The sequence below is a fragment of the Leopardus geoffroyi genome, chromosome C2, assembly GCF_018350155.1.
Source record: "Leopardus geoffroyi isolate Oge1 chromosome C2, O.geoffroyi_Oge1_pat1.0, whole genome shotgun sequence".
Classification (NCBI taxonomy): domain Eukaryota; kingdom Metazoa; phylum Chordata; class Mammalia; order Carnivora; family Felidae; genus Leopardus; species Leopardus geoffroyi.
In genome coordinates this window covers 77,652,680-77,666,615 of record NC_059333.1, presented here as the reverse complement: position 1 = coordinate 77,666,615, position 13,936 = coordinate 77,652,680, and the positions used below count along the sequence as shown (strand labels likewise).

At 37.6% G+C, this 13,936-nt stretch overlaps 1 protein-coding gene across 5 annotated transcripts in view; it reads left to right on the top strand.

Moving 5' to 3' along the window:
* LOC123611088 (interleukin 1 receptor accessory protein) overlaps positions 1 to 13,936 on the top strand; it is a 138,472-nt gene that overhangs the window by 88,520 nt on the left and 36,016 nt on the right. For all 5 annotated transcript variants that reach the window (XR_006718425.1, XR_006718426.1, XM_045502591.1 and 2 more), the window contains exon 4: positions 2,570 to 2,756. Coding sequence is in view for 3 of the 5 variants with exons in the window: in XM_045502591.1 (XP_045358547.1) it covers positions 2,570 to 2,756 (187 nt within the window). In the remaining 2 variants the exon portion in view is untranslated. The remainder of the gene's footprint in view (positions 1 to 2,569; positions 2,757 to 13,936) is intronic.

Here is a 13,936-nt window from a genome sequence, read left to right as displayed (position 1 = left end):
GGTCTTCCCTATGTGTCATCTCTGTCCTATTCTCTTCTTCTAAGCACATCAGTCATATTGGATTAGGGCCCACCATACTCATTTTACCTTAATTACCTCTTTCAAGGCTTGTCTCCAAATATGGTCACATTCTGAGGTATTGGAGGTTAGGAATTCAACATAGGGATTTGGGGGACACAGTTCGGCCCATAACAATAGGGCTGAATGACATACCAGTACAACAGAGAATAACATAATGATAGATAATTCCACATCTTCTTCTGAGTGCCCCTTGTCTCTCATGGATATTAACTATTCTCTAATGGAAAAATATGACTATGTTTTCATATATTTAAGCTGTGTCGTGATGAAGTAAAAAAGGACCTTTTCTCTGTCACAGAGCATTTTCATCACTGTGGCCTTGGGAGTCCCTTGTAACTTCTGAAGGCCTATTTGAGATTTTCACCTGACTCTTTAGTTTTATTGGAGTGGACTCTAGACTAGCATGTGGGCTTCCAAGGAGCCTGTGTCCACTGTTCATGTCCCAAGACAGCGTTGTAGGAGAGTTTAAGACAGATTATAGTGGAAGGAGCACTGGATGAAAAGACACAGAAACTAGGCCATCTGCCCAGCCCTGACCCTACTTAGCTGGTGACCTCATGCAAGTCAGTATCTGATAACTTTGGTATCTGTATCCACCCAATGAGAAAATTAGCCTAAACTCCTTGACCTCCTTTTTATGTTTGACGGTTGTTAATCCATTAACATTCCACATGTAGTGGATATCAGAAAATACTTGGGAAGGGGTCATCAGTAGCTTTCTGGATGACCTTGTTGTCTACTCTGCATTTTAGTGTTTCATTATCTCTATTTCTGTTTCCTAATTGTCTAGAGCCCTTCCTCAAACTTTTCTAATCTTCTTTTACATTACAGGAGCAGTATGGCTGTTTAGGCCTGAGTATTCCTTAAATGTTACTTAGCAGTTTCCATACTTATCAGATGGTCATATATTCAGTTTATCTGTCTGCCAACATTCTGTGTCCCCAAAGAAAATCTAGAAGTGAACCTGTCTGGTGGGGACACCAGAAGCTTCCCACTGTCCTGAGGTGATTCCTAAATGAAGAATGACCTTAAACTGAACCATGTAAAATCAAAGGCCTGATGTATTTAAGGCCATAAATTAAGATTCATCCTCTAATACTGAACCAATTGTATTCTTGCTTCAATGTCCCTCTTAAGATCACATCCATATTTTACTTTTGGAGCTGGAAAAGTCAGTCCCACCACTGTTCATCATTTTTTTTTTTTTAATCAGAGAATATATCTTCCAAAGCTGAAAATTACCCTCTGTATAATTTCCAACTGTAGAATATTTCTTCCAGGCGTGCCTGGGTGGCTCAGTCGGTTAAGTGTCCAACTCTGGGTTTTGGCTGAGGTCGTGATCTCATGGTTCTTTGAGTTCAAGCCTTGCATCAGGCTGTGCACTGTCAGTGCTTTGGGATTCTCTCTCTCTCTCTCTCCCCCACTCCACTGCTCGTACTCTCTCTCTCTCTTTCTCAAAGTAAATAAACTAAGAAAAAAAAGAATATTTCTTTCACATGGTAGACCTTTTGCTTTTTGTAGGTAGAAATCAAAGCTGCCACTCTCTCTTCTCACCTTATTACCGTTGTCATAAGTCATCTTTAAACACCCCTCTTCTCATCTTGGAAAGGGGGGAATTGCATCTCCCTATTTCATAGTATTTAGTCTCAATTAATCAGTTAATGAATATCTAATATGTGTTTGTCACCTTACACAGAAATCACAAAACAAGGGTGAACAGTGAATGACCCATTTACCCATCACCCTAAGAAATCAGTTACTTTCATTATCTGTGTTCCCTTTATTGTTTTCCCATATGTAGATGCATGTATTACATTCATTCCATTTGTTTAAGAAACATTTATTTAGGGGCGCCTGGGTGGCTCAGTTGGTTAAGCGTCCCACTTCGGCTCAGGTCATGATCTCGCAGTTCATGAGTTTGAGCCCTGCGTCAGGCTCAGAGACTGGAACCTACTTCAGATTCTGTGTCTCCTTCTCTCTCTCTGCCCCTCCCCTGCTCATGCTCTGTCTCTCTCTGTCTCTCAAAAATAAATATTAAAAATAATATATTTATTCAGTGCCTTCTGAAAGTTTAGACACTGTATTACATGCAAGGAACAAAAGAAAATACACATGGTCGTGTCCTTGTTTGAACTATGTTAAATTCAGTCAAGGGAATGTCTAAGGTGCGGGGTGATGGGAGGAGAAGAGCCCTGTCCAGGCAGATGAAATGACGTGTGCAGACATTCAAACACAAGTGCAATTCCCCAGTCACCCTTAAAGGTAAATATTTCAGTATATCAATAGTAGTTAATGGTGTCTGTTTTTATTTTGTGATGTCAAATTGGTAAAGGAAATACCTCCATAATACATTTAATTCTTACATGAACTTACAGATAAATGAAATCTCCACATGTAGCATTATTTCCTTTAGCTCATTTCAATGGGATTGCTGTGTTAAATCAAATGAAAATGAGATTGCCCATTTACTGTGTATTTCTCTTTTCAGGAACACCACGTATTGCAGCAAAGTTGCATTTCCTCTTGAAGTGGTTCAGAAAGATAGCTGCTTCAATTCCTCCATGAAACTCCCAGTGCATAGACTATATATAGAATATGGTGTTCAGAAGATCACTTGTCCAAATGTAGATGGATTTTTTCCTTCCAGTGTCAAACCAACCATCACTTGGTATATGGTAAGCAAGCTCAAGAGCATTTTGCCCTCTCTAAAATGCCAATAACTGTTGAGTTAATGTAGAGAATGCCATTTTGACCATCAGATTTCTTATTCTTCCTTAATAGCTTTACACAAATCTTTTATCACTTCCTCAGTTTGTGCCATTTTAAAGAAAGTGGTAGAGAATGCTTTGTCTCCATTCACCATCTCCCAAATTATATTCAGTGGATAACTAGAATTACTATATTTCTATTAATTTCGTATGAAATACCATTGGAGAAATGCCACACGCTTCTGCTGGCTGCTGAGTGAGGCCAGCAGCTGCCCGTTCTTCTGGTGTATTTCAACACCTTGATTAATCAACACTGTATTTTATTATTACTTGTGTGTGTGTTTATGTTTGCCCTCATTTGTGGACACAATCCTTCTGTGGTCTTTTGCACATCTAAGAGAGTTGGAAATTGTTTAATCAAAAATGAAAGTGTTGGAGATGGCCCCTGGGGTAGTGGCATTGTTGTTTAATGTCTTCAAATATCCACAGAAGCCAAAGCTAAACCCTCCTGGACCACATTTACATGTGTTTGTAAAAATGCATCTACTTATGGGAAAACCACACACAGAATCAGTGTCTAGGGAAGAGGGCAGATGGAAGTAATGTGGTACCTGGCAGACTTGACAATAGGGAACCCCCCAAAAGCCAGTGGTACTCACTGGAAAGTAAGGTAGGCCAATTTGAGAACAGCAGCTGAAATTAGGAAGAGTTATGCTCTCAAATAGAAGGTGAATCCAAGAGGCCCATAGTAAGAAGTTCTGAAGGGATTGAAATAGTCCAAGTGCCGTGTAACTCTGAATAAAATGCCACCTCCACTGAGGACAAGCTGCTGGGAATGTGATCAAAACTAAACAGGATCACTGGGTCACCTGGGTGGCTCAGTCAGTTAAGCGTCTCACTCTTGATTTCAGCTCAGGTCATGATCTCATGGTTCATGAGATCGAGCCCCACATGGGGCTCTGCACTGACAGCTTGGGATTCTGTCTCTCCATTTCTCTCTGCCCCTTTCACACGTGCATGAGCTCTCAATAAATAAATAAATAAATAAATAAATAAATAAATAATAAACTTGAAAACAAATAAACAGGATCAGGACAATACAGAGGAAGAAAAGAGAAGGACCAGCTAAAAATGGAAGAGCAGAAGAGGCTCAGGAAATCCCAAGATCCTAGTTTGTAAGAGAGATCTCTGTGAAGTTAGAAAATCTGCCAACCTAAAAGCTCAGGGAAAACAAAACAAAACAAGCAAACAAACAAAAAACAAAAAAAAAAAAACCCTAACTTCACATAAAAATAAACAACAAAAAAAAACAAGGGAAAAATCCCATTCAAAGTTATAAGAAAAAGGAGAATAAGAAGCAGAATAACATTTCTATCAAAAAAGAAAATGCATGCCAGAAGGACATAATATGACTTACTGTTTCAAAAATGAGCCACAAGACATTAAGAAATGATATAAGATGATAAAGAATAACATAGATAAATAAGAATTAGAAAAGTCCAGAAGTTATATAATTCAGTAAAAATTTAGAAAGAAGAAAATAAGTCATTTCATAAATGAAGCCTGAAACTAAGAGGAACATAATTGTAAATGAATGTGATAGATATGCCTTAATATGTACAGAAAGTAGAGTGGAGAAAATAACTTTAAATGGAAAATAAATGGTGAATAAAAATAAGGAAGCTAGAGTGGATATGCCAGTAACATATAAAGTAGACTTTGTCGGAGATAAAGAGGACTTTTCAAAATAATAAAAGGGTCAGTTCATCAGGAAGCCATAAAAATAGTACGTGTGCTTCACAGCAGTGTGTCCAAATGCATGAAGCAGAAGTTGACAGATTTAAAGGAAGAAATAGGCAATTCATAATCATAGTTTAAAATGTTATCGGGGCACCTGGGTGGCTCAGTTGGTTAAGCATCCAGCTTCGCTCAGCTCAGGTCATGATCTCACAGCTGGTGAGTTCAAGCCCTGCATCGGGCTTTGTGCTGACAGCTCAGAGCCTGGAGCTTGCTTCGGATTCTGTGTGTCTCTCTCTCTCTGCCCCTAACCCACTAGCATTCTGTCTATGTCTCTCTCAAAAATAAATAAACATTAAAAAAAAATTTTTTAAGAAATAAAAATAAATAAAATGTTAACATCTAACAGTTTAAGTCATTAATGAAATGACCTAGGAGCTAACTTTAAGAGTTTTCCATTGGTTGAAAATGGAACAATTTGAACTTCAGGAGGGATTAGTCACAATGGGTTAAATCTTAAGAATTAAATTTAAATCTGTAAGTTCATAGTATTTCAAAATAATCGGTCACATAGTATTTCAAAATAATCGGATGATAGAAATCAGTTTGTTATCTTGAAAACTGGTAAAGGGAAAATATCAAGTATTTTTTCTGCCTTTTCTATAAGAAATGTGCACCGAGTAATGAAATAGTACAGAGAAGTGTGTTTTTATAAAAGTATATAATCATTTTGCAACCCTGAAAGAATTAATAAATCTAAGCATTAAGAATCAGTGACTGGTACCATCATAAGAAATCAAACAGCTGGACATATTCGTTCTTATGAAAGAATAAAATATCACTTATAATTGTTCCAAATGGATAAACCTGAGTCTGATTTGGATCCTGCTGCCATTTTGCAGGATATACAGAGAAGAGGGGAATGTATTGATCTACACAATGAATTTGCAGTCAGCAAAATCCATACTGGAGAATTCTATAGGCCTTGAGTTATTCAACAGATAAATTGCAAGAAAAAAGAAAGGCATGATGTGAAAATGTGTAGATTCAAAGAAACATATAAGACACATTTAAAAATGGTTGAGACTATAGTGTCTGTGGAGGTGATGAAATTATAAATGAAAACAAGACAACAATTCTACTGTGAAAGTATAGATAATGGCCTCTTTGGGGGATAGTAAAAGATCTGTGATTGACACGGGGCATGCAGAAACTTTTCAGGGGTGAGGAGTACTGTTCTATTCCTGGACCTCAGTGGTGGTTTGAAGGTATTTGCTTTACAATAATACATTAACTCATATATACATTGAAGTATTTTTTTTTATATCTATTTTATGTTATACTGAGAGGATTAAAAGAAAGGGAGGGAAAGAGGGAAGAAAGAGAATGAGAGAGAGAGAGAAGGACTGATTTCAGATATATAAAAACCAATTGCAGTATATGGATCTTCATTAAATCGTGTTTTATTCAAACAAACTCTAAAACAACCCAGGAGAAAATCGGGGAACTCTGAACACAGAATATTGATAATACAATGTGTTATTATTACTTTTTAAATTGTGATAATGTTACTACAGTTATGCTTGCAGAAGGGGTCTTGTCACTTGGAGATACACACAGATATATTTACAAGTGAAATTACAGAATGTCTGTCATTTGCTTCACAATAGTCTTGGGGTGCAGTGAGTAGGTGTAAATGAAGTAAGACATAGCTCGAATTGATACTTTTGAGGCTAGGTACAGGTACAGGGGATCGTTGTGTATTCTATGATTGTAATGTTCTGTAGTAAAAAAAGATAAAAAATGATTAAAAGACTCATATGAACAATTTTATATCAATAAGTGTAAAGTATTTTCCAGTTTTTTAAAAATGTATTCTTCTATTTACCTGCAAATGAGTTCTCTCATCTCTAACTCTGTTCACTTTTTCTGTACTTTGAATACTCAATAGTCTGAAAAACTTAATTTTATTTCCTTATGTATTCTATAATTTTCCTTCTTTTTTCTTGATACATTCCCGATGCCAGGCATGTCCCCTATTCTTTCATTAGAACATATCAAATTCTACTGTCTTCATATCAATGTTTGTTCCCTGTTCTCTCCAGCTATAGATAATTTTTCCCTGATATAATCCCACAGCTACTTATTTATGCCTGTCTCCATCTCACTTTTCACTTCCTTTATTGTTTTACAGTCATTTATATATACTTTCAACAGCTGTTAAAGATCAATTGTATTCAATGAAATATGTCAGGGGGTTATAATCAATGAGATATATGTCCTGCCCTACATAGTTTCAAAAAGAGACCACAGTTTAATTCAGACAAGTTTATAAATAAGAATTCTTGGGGTCCGTGGGCGACCCCAAGCATCTGACTCTTGATATCAGCTCAGGTCATGATCTGATGGTTTATGCAATCGAGCCCTGTGCCAGGCTCTGCACTGAGAGTACGGAGCCTGCTTGGTATTCTTTCTCTTCCTCCGTCTCTGGCCCTCCCCTGCTCACATGCTCTCTTTCTCTCTCTCTCTCTCTTTTTCTCTCAAAATAAAAATAAAAGAATTCTTACTCTTATCAAAAGTAGAATTCTAACTTCCACAAGAGTGACAAAGATCGTTAATGTTGGTTTTAAGAAGAGGGAGAAATTTACATGCCTGTGCCCTGTGAGACTGACTATTTCTTGAGAGTAAAGTTATAGCACACCCATCTCTGTATTCTTAATGATTTCCAGATTTTTTGGTTTTCCTGGTTGGATGAATGTTGGTGCTATTAACCAAGGTATGAAACAGCAGGGAAGAAGCAGGTTTGGGGGGCAAGTAATGTATTTAGATAATGTCAGATGGAGTTAGAAGTTTCTGTGAGATACCTATGTGGCAGTGACCTGTAGGCAGTGGCTACGTGTGTATGGGTCTAGAGCTTAGAAGAAAAAGTCAAAGCTAGAGACAGAGAATTAGATGCATCTATATGATAGTTGAATCCCTTAAGAAAGCAAAATAAAATGATAAGAGAAAAGGGCTAATGTGAAAATCTGGAGAGAATATTCATGGGTGAATAAAAGCAGGAAGCCTGGAAAGAAGATCAAGAAAAAAGTCAAAGCAGTGAAACCATTGCCATGGCAGACACTCAACAATGTGCAGGTGACTAAAAAGGACAATCAGTAACCAGACATCCTTTCTATTCTATGATTATGAAAAGGTTGCTACTGATGTGTGCTATACTGCTTTTTATTTCTCCATCTTGGAGTAATTGACACCTTTAATCCTAAGAGTTCTGCAATCTTGGGAGCAAAATCAGTGTTCTTAGAAGGGGCATTCTCCTACGCTGACATTGCTTTTCATTTTCTACCATCTACAGTCACTCCCTGCATCCATCTGGGTTTCTTGGCCCTCCTACAGTAACTCTCTCTCAGTTGTTATCAGCTGAGTTCCCTACCCTGACGTTGGAGAAATGGTCTCTTTTAGTAATAACTGTGAGAGTTAAAAGACACATTTATCAGTTCCAGCAAATTTGTTTTCCTGTTGGCAGAAAGGTGAAAACGAATGAATTGAAAGGAGGAAAAGGAGACTAACATTTCTTGCATTTTAGCGGTAAAATACATTGTACTGGGTACTTTATATGTTATATGTAACACTTACCACAATCCTTCAGGGTAGATATCATTAGGAACAAGAAGCTCAGAAAGGTAAACAAGAATAGCTGACATTTACCAAGCACAGGAATTTTTCCAAATGCTTTAATTATTTTCATTCTCTCAACATGAAGTAAGCTCTACTGTTCGCTCCATTATATCGTTATGAAAACCCCCAAGTATATAGTGGTTGAGAGATTTTTCCAAGGTCCCAGAGCTATGAGCTAAGATTCAACCCTATACAATCTATGTCAGGAGCCCATAGTTTTACACTATTTTATATAATTTACTCGAAACAATCCAGCCAATATTGGGAGAATCTGGAATTTCAAGCCACTTCTGTTGGGTTCCAAAGATTATACTCTTCAGAAATGACACAGAGAGAGCACTCCAGTCTTTATTTCTGGAGCATAAAGCATTTTTTTTTTATTTTTTTTTTTACGTTTATTTATTTTTGAGACAGAGAGAGACAGAGCATGAACGGGGGAGGGGCAGAGAGAGAGGGAGACACAGAATCGGAAGCAGGCTCCAGGCTCCAAGCCATCAGCCCAGAGCCCGACGTAGGGCTCGAACTCACGGACCGCGAGATCGTGACCTGAGCTGAAGTCGGACGCTCAACCGACTGAGCCACCCAGACACCCCTGGAACATAAAGCATTTTGAAGGGCAGAGCAGGCTTTGCACATGGATTAGGTTAAGGGAGTCTGTGGGCCATAAGGAAACCTGTGGAAATAGGGCCTCGGGGAAGTGAGAGGGGGCTCAGAAACCTGGGATTAGTGGGAGCAGAAGATCCAAAGTTTCTCTTTCAGAATTGCAGGGGACATGGGGCAGGCTTGACTTTTTCTTCTCTGTGTGTCTTCTCTCCTCCTGTCTTTCTGCATGGCAGGGTTTTCTTCAGTCTGGGCCCAGAATTCATAGGTCTCTAATTCAACAACCCTGTGAGTTAAACTGATGTTCGGTAAATGTTTGTTGAACAAGCCAGGTTTTGTTACTAGCCTGGAAAGCAAACCATGGCTTGGAAGTGATTTACTGAATTTCACATAGCCAGCTTATAAAAGAACTTCTGGAACAAAACACGTGTATAAATTGGAGGCTGCCTGTTTGTTCTCATAGGGACTTCCAAATACATAGGAATAAAGACACAGGTAAGTGTGATCCTGTTGTTGTTGTTACTATTATTATTTATTCGGAAACCTAAGCTTTAAAATATGGCGAGCTATCCTAACTTTTATACTACTGGATCATTCCTCATTCTCATCGGTATAACTGGGCATGTGAACATTTTTTGCCAGAGACACTTGTAGAAACCAAGGCAAATTTTCCCTTCTTACTGAGGATCAGAGAAACCACTTTAGTAGGTGTTTTGGATATTACATTTATGGCAGCTGCTGAAATGTTCTCAAGTGCTATTTAGCAGAATAGATATTCCGGATATCACTTTGCAAATAGCTGGTTTTCCTTGTACTCACTGTGATCATTAAAATTGGGATATTACCTCCACCTCTAATTTTCAGTGTGAGATTAATCAGAATTGGCCAGATATTGTTTATAAATCTCTCAGAAAATTGAAAAACTTTTGCCTCTTTTGACGAAATGCCATCAGGAAAGCACATTTCTGAAAGCGTGCCAAGCTTGGCCTTCTTGTTGGCACGGCACGTATTGTTAAGTTAGTCCAAGGACTATGTAATAGACTTTATTTTAAGGTGCTTGTTTCAATTTGATCTGACATCTTAGTTTGGTTCGTTCTTTATCTCGTTCCTTTCTTTATGGTCCCTATATAATGATTTTTAACCTTTGGTATAAAGGAAGTGTGTATCATATTTTCTTTCCAAGCCATACACATTTAATTCTATATATGCCTATATACATACACAGCATTTTACACATAGTTTGAGGGCTTCTGGGGAGTTAAGTTACATCCTTTAAACTTAAACCCAGTTCAAATATCTGTGAAGCCCTGAAGCTGACTTTAGCTGAATGAATCACCCACTCTGTATTTTGACAGCACTTAAATTATATCTCACCTTTGTTACTGTAATGACTGCACTTTTCTCTCCTGTCCTGGGTAGTGACCTCTCTCTTTCTATCCCTTGAATCACAAGCACACAGCACAAAACAGAGCCTCTGTATTCTGTATTTAGGAATTGATTAAATACCTGAATGAATTAGACCGGACTGGAAAATTCCATGGGAATAAGGGCCATTTCTGTTTTTACCATCTACTTTGTGTGTGCCCATCTCCTAACATAGTACCTGTCACGTGGGAAGGGTTTTGTAAATATCTGTTGCGTAAACAATGGATGACATAGTTCTGTTCCCTGGAAGTGACTCCAGTGTAGAACTCTTATAAAATTTTATGAGCAAGTAGGATGCATTTCAGACCAACTTAATCCTGGATGCAAAAATGTCAGTAGATATTCCTAACCCAATATTTCTCAAACTCTTTGTATCCTCGCTTGCAGTTTCCCCATCTGTCCTACAGCTCACCCATCCCATGTCTCATATTTCTTGTATTTATCTTCTTGTTCTCATTTGCATACCACTTGAACTTGAAACTCCACATCTTGAGCTTGCTTCTCTCATTCATATTTTTGACCACACAACACAAATGTATTGTGTAAATGTACTGCACGTTTACCGTGTGCCAAGCATTGGGCAAGTTGCTGCCCATGTGGATACAGTACTCATCTACCCCCTCTACCTGCCCCTAAGAGTACCTCTTGTAGAGGAAGAAATACACATGAAAAGAGATCACTACAATAACGTTGGTGAAGGACTCACACAGAAGGCAAAATGCTGTAAGAGTGGAGGGGGTTCGTTCACACTTTTCCTTGTCCCTGGAGTGGCATCTCCCACATATCCCCTCCTCCTACAGAGGTGGTAATATTCTACTTAACCCTTTAAGAAGCCAGTCCACATTTTCCTTCTCCATGAAGTTTTTCTAAATGTTTTCTGTTTAATCTTTCCCCCCACTCCCCTACCCCAATATGCTTTCCAGAGTATTTGTTGTGATTCTCCATTAGACTGTGTACCTAGAGGTTAGGAACTGTATCTTCACCATTCTTGTGCTCTCATACAGTTCTTTAAAAGTTGTAGGTTGGTTAAATGGACATATTTGTCCCCTTTTACTCACAACATCCCCTAACTCACACCCCACACTTCAGCACATGATTTATTTCCTCTCGAAGATCTCAAAGTCATTTCTTGTGTTGTTCTTTACCTATACATTGTGGTAGGTTGTCATGGCCACCACTATGTGTTGGAAAAGAATTTCTCCTGTCCAACTTCTCTCTTTTTAATTCAAAATGAGGAACTGACTGGTCAACTAAGTGGATGACTTGTTTTCTAGTCAGATAAGTGTTTGCTTCACAGTGGAAATCAATTTACCGTTAATCGTTTATTGTATTTGGAAACATTTTTTTCCCCTTTGGACACCTTTAGATTCTTGTTCAAATCTTTTTTTTTCCTGGATTCCAAATAAATGATTTTGAAATATGTAGGATTTATTTTTAGGAATAGTTTATTAGGTTTGAAAGTATCCTATGTGTATCAGGTGCATGTACCAAAGGGTCCAGAGATGCAATTGCATATAGGAAATAGAGTTCATCACACACTACAGGCTAAAGTTAATGGTTATTTATAGTTAAACAATGCCTCACAGGTCCCCCTACCATGCACATGCACATTTAGAATGTAAAATGTTTCTTTCATTTCCTTTGTGAACATGCTATAGGTCTTATAACTTAAAAATGGCTTTTTATTTCTTTTGGTTAAATCTAGCTAATTTAAAATATTTGAGTGGTAAGCCTTTTCTGAATAGTGGATTAGACCCCAAACTTTCCCATTGATTTTTATGTAATATTCCTTAATTCAAAATGCTTTCCTAGACAAAGAAGCTCTAAGAAAAACCTGTCCCTGGTCGACATTTTTATCCTTTATGGAAAGAAGGGAAGAACTCACAAGAAAGCATACTTAGACCATTGACACACAGGCCCATTGAATACCTTTAAGTGTATCCATCCCAAATTTCAAGTTCATGTTCATGGGTTTGAATAAGAAGAAGAAAAAGAGAGAGCTAGCAAGAGATCAACACATACCTGTTTTGTGCCATTTTCCTTGCTATATAGATGTGTCTGATTCTATTTCTGTTCATGATGAGTCTGTAAGAGCTGATCCTTTGTTTTATTCAATGTTGTGTTCTCAGAACCTCACACAGTGGCTGGTATATGGTTTATGATTAATGCTCAAGGGTGAATGAATTAATGAGTGAATGAATGAAAAGACTTTGAGCCAGAAGTGTTTCTTCATATTTTTAGTACATACTATGAATCCTAAAACAATGTGTTTTTGAATAGTTTTTACATAAATGATACTTGGCCAGTCAAAAAAGAAAGGTTTCTTTTAGTACATTCTTAAGAAGTACTATTGACCAGTTCAGTACTAGTTGTCAACTTCCTTTTTTAAAATTGTTTTTAATGTTTAGTTTTTGAGAGAGAGAAAGAGAGAGAGGGAGAACTTGAGTAGGGAAGGGGTAGAGACAGAAGGAGACATGGAATCTGAATCAGGCTTCAGGCTCTGAGCTGTCAGCACAGAGCCTGACACAGGGCCCGAACTCATGAATCATGAGATCATGACCTCATGAAGTCAGAAGCTTAACCCACGGAGCCACCCAGGTGCCCATAGTTGTTCAACTTCTTATCCTGAACAGTGTAATTGTACAGTTTCTCACTATCTATGGGAATCAACCTTATTTAAATGATAAAGCCATAGCATGCTATTAACGCTGGGACTGGCCCAGGTGCAGCATATGTGCATAACCAGGGTAGGGAGACAGGGTCAGTTGGGGTTCAAAGAAAAGGCCTCAAAGCAGGTGGATCTAGATTTAAATATTAGCTCTGACACTACCTAGCTCTATGGCATTGGCAATCACTTAACCTTTCTAGGCCTTTCTTTATATCCTCATCTAGAAAATGGGCATAAGAACATTCCAAACTTGCTAAATTTGGAATAAGGATTAAGTGAGATAACAGAGTGCATGTCACTACATGTGTCAATATAATTTTTCCAGCCTCAACTAACTCCCAAGGACAGGTGTTCATTCTTAGTTAAGAAGCTAGTCAAAAACCTTTGTTCTTATATCTGAAAAACTGAGTTTTGGCTTTTCTGTGTATTATCTGGAATACCTCCTTATCTGTCTCATTTTTTTTCCACCTGTAAAACTAGAGCATATTTAGTGTGATCTGTCTACTTCATGTGGATTTAAGAACAGCTAACCTAACAAATGAGAGAAGAGAATAGCTTTGAGCTGTTTAAATGAAAGGTGCCACAAAAATCAAATAGAATTCTATAGATAGTCTAAACTCAATTTAAACCAAATCTGACATAAATTCATTATAAGAGTACAGGTCTCTGTGGCCTTATTCTTTGTGATAACCTAAGAACATTGAAATACTTTGCTGATGTGACAAGTGTCTAGAAACACTGTTTATCAAAACAAGATAAATTGCATTCAGAAAATGAGCATATAACAGCTTCCTCTTGATGATCATTTCAATGAATCAAAAGTTTAGTGATATTCTTAAAAGACATAGTTCCTGTGACAAAGAATTGCAAAATATGCCATTTAGTGTAACTATCATATTTCAAAACACATGCTCCAGGAATTGACGTAAGAAAACCATAAAGTTTCAAGAATCAAAGTTAAATATGTGAATACAGTAAATCTAAGCTATAAGCCAATAATTGCTTCCCGGAATTTTCAAGAGCTAAAAAACCTTAGGTATAA